General features: G+C 46.2%; 1 protein-coding gene across 1 annotated transcript; it reads right to left on the reverse strand.

The window, feature by feature from the left end:
* Positions 1 to 372: 372 nt before the first annotated feature.
* Positions 373 to 4,472, reverse strand: LOC111535054 (vacuolar fusion protein CCZ1 homolog B). The gene is made up of 6 exons (XM_026452809.2): positions 4,252 to 4,472; positions 2,777 to 2,874; positions 2,590 to 2,683; positions 2,220 to 2,297; positions 1,465 to 1,512; positions 373 to 525 (listed from the first exon to the last, which is right to left on the reverse strand). Exons 1-6 carry the CDS (start codon positions 4,369 to 4,371, stop codon positions 388 to 390), a joined length of 576 nt encoding a protein of 191 aa, XP_026308594.2. The 5' UTR covers positions 4,372 to 4,472; the 3' UTR covers positions 373 to 387.
* Between the last annotated feature and the right edge of the window lie 1,991 nt (positions 4,473 to 6,463).

The following is a 6,463-nucleotide window of genomic DNA, read 5'->3' on the forward strand; positions in this document are numbered from 1 at the left end:
CATCTGACAAAGGCCCACAGCCAGTAACTCTTCCTGCATCGACTCAGCTTATGCCTGTTTAGTGAACAGAGCCCATCCCTAAGAATGTGCAACTCCAATAATCACGTTTTCCTTATCAACTCATCCATCACACAAAAGACGGCTGCTGAGTACGCCCAGGACAGACGCAGGTAAAACACAAGGAGGCCAAACGATGACTCCAGGACTCTTTAAGAGCCCCGGGCGAATGCAGGAAGCTCTGCCTTACAGCTGGAGGAGGGTCCAGAGCGTACGCCTCACACAGTTCCTCGCTGCTCCAGTTTTACGACGGTCCGTCTCAGGCTCTTTGCCACTTTCAAGTTTTGGGCTTTTTGTACGTAAGAAACAAATTTGTCTGTCCATATTTCTCTAAAAATCTGCTGAATGCTCACTGAAGTTATAAATGAAATTCAAAGTACTTACCCGATGGAAGAATTTCTCTAATCTTTCTTTCAGAAGCTCGACGCCTCCGTCTTCCATGGCTTTCAGAAATGTTCCATTAAAAAGCTATGAAGTAAAAGATGGCAGAAAAAAAATCAATTTCCTATGCTCACTTTTTCAGTAGAACAAGTTCTTTTTTTCCTTTAGATTATTAATTCAGCTCATTAAATCTCCCAGTTCTTTTCAAAAGAGAAAATATTTACATGAGAAAAGTTGAGTTAAAAATGTAAGTTACAAAAAATACTGTTAAGCGATGCTGTCTCATTTATGAAACCACCTAACTGCTCTAGGCATCTTTCAAACATTTCAACTCACCCTGAAGTTTCAATTTACATAAATAATATCACCCCAATTTTTATTTTTCAGTTTTCTTTCAATGAATGGAATCACCATTTTTATCCTTTCTTTTTTCTTTCAGACGGAATCTCGTTCTGTCACTCAGGCTGGAGTGTGGTGGCGCAATCACAGTTCACTGCAGCCTCGACCTCCCAGGCTCAAGCGATCCTCCCACCCCAACCTCCCAAGTAGCTGGGACTACAGGCATGCACCATGACACCTGACTAACTTTTACAGAAAGTTTTTGTAGAGATGGGGTCTTGCTATATTGCCCAGACTGGTCCTGAACTCCTGAGCTCAAGCAATCCTCCTGCCTCAGCCTCCTAGAATGCTGAAATTACAGGTGTGATACACTATGCCCTGCCTCACCGAAATGTTTAAATCATAAAATTATCTGCATTCTGTACATTCCTTGAGAACAGAGACACACTTTTTCATCAATGGGGACACATTCCCAGTATAAGGCTGAGAAAGAGAAGGGAGTTCAATACTTGCTGAATAAATGTAGGCATAAACCTCACTACCTGTTTCCAAGGCCTCATTATTTTCTTCTTTAAGACAAACACACAGTCACTTTGCAGTCATTGAAAGATTTCTCTTTAAACAACCTTGGAGCCTATAAATAGGGGTAACTGGGTGGACTCAGTTCAAAATGAATGCCACGCTTACCTTGTACATGCTGTAGCACTGCTGTAGCACTGAACTATAAACCTTGTCCTGCAAACGCAAAAACACAGCACAGATCTCAATTCGAGGGAAAACAATGTCTACTGGATAGATGGCAAAGCGACAGTGACTCTTGGCCAAACCGTATAATGTTTATAAACTTGGTCTCACAATAGTTGTATGCTGAAAAAAAGTGTTTACTTTTTTTTCTGAGATGGAGTCTCACTCTGTTGTCTAGGCTGGAACGCAGTGGTACAATCTCGGCTCACTGTAACCTTTGCTTCCCTGGTTCAAGCGATTCTCCTGCCTCAGCCTCCTGAGTAGCCGGGATGACAGGTGTGCGCCACCATTCCTGACCAATTTTTATAGTTTTAGTAGAGACAGGGTTCCACCATATTGGCCAGGCTGGTCTTGAAACCCTGACCCACCAAGTGATCTGCCTGCCTAGGCCTCCCAAAGTACTAGGATTACAGGTGTGAGCCACCGTTCCCAGCCAGAAGTGTTTAAATTCTAATTTGTGAATCAGTAAGCCTTACTTTAGGAGGGCTTTCAATGTAGATGAAGAGTAAAAGGTATTAGTGAGATAAGGTGCATATACATTTTAAAAAGACTGTGCTCATGTAAACGATAAACATAAACCTTTGCTATATACGCTGAGAAACTTCCGCAAAAGCCACCGAGTTTAAATACGACCAATTGAGGGATTCAACATACTCAGTAATACATCTAAAATAAATAAATAAATAATGACACATTACCAACAACTCTTCCTCTTGATATTCAATAACTGGTTTTCCATCTTTACTCTGTTTTTCAATTATAGGATTCCGAACAACCTGCAAAGTTTGATAAACTGAAATTTTACAATGAATTCATTATACCATGTTTTTTATTTTGCCTTAATTTAAAAACTTTGAACATGCTATTAGCACCAGAAACACAACTTCTTAAAACAGCCCCAAGAACAAATAAAGCAAATAGGAAGAACTTGATTTTAAAATTACAACCAATTTTTTTTTAATGTTACTTGGATGCAATAGCCAGAGAACTTTCCCAAATTCTGAATAGTAAAGATCACCCTTAACTTCACCGTACAATTTCAGAAAGATACACTGTGTATGTAAATACCATGACCATCCAGAAATGTTCTTCTGGTTCATTGAAGAACTGTCTATTCTTCTGGGTATGTAAAGATTTTGCAGGTTTTGATGGGCTAAAGGTCCTACAAAGGTTAAAAAAAATATGTTTGAGACAATTCTCCAGCAGAAGTTTTAAGAATTCACTGAACTCTAAAAGGCACACTTAAAGGTATTACCTTGTGAATTGTACAATAGCTTCACACAATCCGACATTTCTAATCTTTTCATTCTTTTCCACCTCATTTGGATGATAAAATAAAATCTTATTTTCCTCCTGAAACATGAAGAAACAGAAGCACATTAATATAAACATTTCATCTTAGCTACTGAAAACACTAAGTTCAATGTCGACCTCTTGTGTCACACATGCTAATGACAAAACAAAACAAAAACGTTTTAGAAAAACAGGAATTGTAATCCTAGCACTTTGAGAGGCCAAGGCGGGAGGATCAGTTGAGCTCAGGAGTTCAAGACCAGCCTGGGCAACACAAGGAGACCGCGTCTCTATCATTTAAAATAGTAAGAAAAACAGGAATTATCTCACCATGTGCAAATACTGCCCACCAGCCAGAAAGGCAGTTTTGATATTCAATAAGTCACATTATATCTGAAGCAGCACCAGGTAATTTCTATGAACACTCAGTCTCTAAATTTTTTTCCTAGTGCTAATTTGTAATACACCAATGCTTGTAAGAAATAAAGGTGTGCACATCTGCAGACACACAGCTCCCTGAAAATTAAATCCAGCCAGTTCCAAGGCATTTGAACTAACAAGTTTTGTTTTGTTTTTTCTTTTTCTTTTTCTGGAGATGTGGTCTCTGTGGCCCAGGCTGTAGTGCACTGGCGCAATTACAGCTCCCCTGCAGCCTCAACCACTCGGGCTCAAGTGATCCTCTGGCCTCGGCCTCCTAAGTAGCTGGAACTACAGGTGCGTACCACCACACCTGGCTCATTTTTCGATTTTTTTTTTTTTTTTTTTTTCTTTTGCGGGGGTGGGTAAGAGATGGGGATCTTGCTATGTTGCCCAGGCCGGTCTGGAACTCCTGGCCTCAAGCAATCGTTCCATCTCGGCCTCCTAAAGTGCTGGGATTACAGGCGTGAGTCACGGCGCCCAGCCTGGACAGACTAAAAAAAACTGTTACTTGCTGGTAACAAAACACAGCTCTGGACATCCTTTGAGAAAGTCGCCGTCCCACCTCAGAAAAACCACACACACACACCCTCCCGGAATTATTTCCTCATTTGGCCGACAACTTTTACAGGGTCCTCCAGGCTTGCATCACGAGGGCTAGCTTCTGCCACTCTGCTTCCACGCTTCTAGCTGGGGACTAACCACGTAACAAAGCCCGGTTCGATTTTAATTTCCCAGAACTGACGCAAAGCAAAGCGCAAAGAGCCTCAACCTGGGGGGTGGAGTCATAGACCCGACCGGGCTTTATTCCATAGACAGGCATCGACCCAGGACCTGAAGCGGTCCCTGCCAGCTGTCTGGTCCCCGCCGCAGTCCCTGGCCCGGACTCGCACCTGACGCAACGCAGGCTAGGTCAGTGCCGCTCGAGGTGGGCAGAACCACAGGACCGCCTCCCGTGGGGGCACGGACGCCGCCCGCCCCTCGGGCCCGCTGACCCCGCGCGCCGCCCACTCCGCATACCTCTCCTTCGCGTGGCCCGAAGCGCGGGTTGTAGATGAAAAAACTCAGCAGCGCGGGCGGGAACTGCTTCTCCTGGGCAGCCCAGGGCCCGCTCCCGGCCCCGGCCGCCGCTGCAGCCATGACGACCCGGCCCCCACCTCGGGAGCCTCCCACGGACGGCCCACAGACAACAGCCACCTGCCAGGACACCACACTTCCGCCTCCCTCGCCTCCGCCCCGGAAGCGCTCGCCGCCGGCCCGGAAGAAGAACCGGCTGCGCAGTGTCCTGTTCTAGCACCCCCGGGTGGGCTTGTCTGTTTCCTGGCAGAGTTTGTGTTTTGCTGGCTCGCGGCGTTCTCTCCTGGCTACAGGGGAGGGCTGCGCGTTTCTGGAAAAACTGAGCGGGGCACTTTTTTTTTTTCTGATAGGGTCTCAGTTTGTCATCCAGGCTGGAGTGTAGTGGCGCGATCTCAGCTCACTGCAGCCTCAGCCTACGGGACTCAAGCGATCCCCCTGCCTCAGCCTCCCAAGTAGCTAGGATTACAGGCGCGCGCCACCAAGGCCAGTTTTATTTTTTGTAGAGGTAGAGTCTCGCTGTGTTGCCCAGGCTGCTCTCGAACTCCTGACCTCAAATGGTCTCCCACTTCTGTCCCCCAAAGTGCTCCGATTACAGGCGTGAGACACCACCGCCCAACCTGTTGTTGTTTTGGTGGTATTGTCTTTAAGAGACAGGATTTCGCTTTGGCACCCAGGTTGGAGGGCAGTGGTGCCATCATAGCTCACTGCAGCCTCCAACTCCTGGGCTCAAGCGATCTTCCCACCTCAGCCTGAGGAGTAGCTGAGACCACAGGCATGCACCACCATGCCCAGATAGTTATAAAATATATATATATATATATATATAATAGAGACAGGGTCTCACTTTTTTGCATGGGCTGGTCTCGAACTCTTGGCGTCAAGGAATCTTCCTGCCTCCGTTACTGGATGAAAGGTCTTGACCATGGATTGTCCAGGTTCTTGGCGCGTTGAACAAAGAATTGAACAAAATGCACAAATAAACAAAAAAACAAAGCAACGAAAGACAAAACAAACCAGGGTAAGGAGGAGACAGATTTATTAAAGTGAAAGTACAATTTACAGAGCAGGAGCGGGATAGAGCAAACTGCTCGATAGCCCTCCTTAGGATTTTTATTAAGCTACAAGAATTAGGTAACGCCCCTAGATGCCCGTTAGAGGCCTCCAATTGGTTACACCCTCTGAAGGATTGGCCTGTGACCAATCAGAGGTTGCAGTGGAGACTTGCCTCCCCCCGCCCCAGTCAATCAGAGTCTGACACCCCACCCCACTCTGATTGACTGACTGAATCAGCGTCTGATTGACGGAATGAGCACGGAGCACGTGGGCTCTACTGCCTAATCTTGCCTAGAACTGGCTGCACCTGCTGTTCTTTTGTTTATGCCTTAAGCCTTGGTTAAGGTTAACCTTACCCTCATTCCCTATTCTGCCTCACCTGGCCTCCCAAAGTGCTGGGATTACAGATGTGAGCCACCCACACTGGCCCATTGAGTTTTTAGTTTATTTAAAAAGTATTTTATTCTGAGACAGCACTTTGCTCTGTTGCCCATGCTGGAGTGCAGTGGCCAGATCGTACCTCACTGCAGCTTGGAACTCCTGGGCTCAAGTGAGCCTCCCACCTCAGCCGCCGGAATAGCTGGGACCACAGGTGTGTGCCACCATGGCTGGCTAATTTTTAAATTTTTCATAGAGCTGGGGTCTCACTATGTTAACCCAGGCTGGTCTCCTGGACTCAAGTGATCCACTGGCCTTGGGCTCTCCAAGTGCTGGGATTATAGGCATAAGCTCCTGTGCCCACATGGCATAGTTTTTTTGTAGAAGGAAATATAAAGACACAAAGGAAGTCTCATTTAGAAAGAAACAAGGCTGAGCACGGTGGCTCATGCCTGTAATCCCAGCACTTCAGGAGGCCAAGGTAGGTGAATCATTTGAGGCCAGGAGTTCGAGACCAGCCCTCTCTACTAAAATACAAAAAATTAGCCAGGCATGGTGTGGCACATGCCTGTGGTTCCAGCTACTTGGGAGGCTTGAGGCAGGAGAATTACTTGAACCCAGAAGGTAGAGGTTAGGGTGAGCCAAGATCACACCACTACACTGCAGCCTGGGCCTGACCAGCACTTTAGGAGGCTGAGGCGGGCAGATCACTTGAGGTCAGGAG

This window comes from Piliocolobus tephrosceles, unplaced genomic scaffold (genome assembly GCF_002776525.5).
Source record: "Piliocolobus tephrosceles isolate RC106 unplaced genomic scaffold, ASM277652v3 unscaffolded_40870, whole genome shotgun sequence".
Lineage (NCBI taxonomy): Eukaryota > Metazoa > Chordata > Mammalia > Primates > Cercopithecidae > Piliocolobus > Piliocolobus tephrosceles.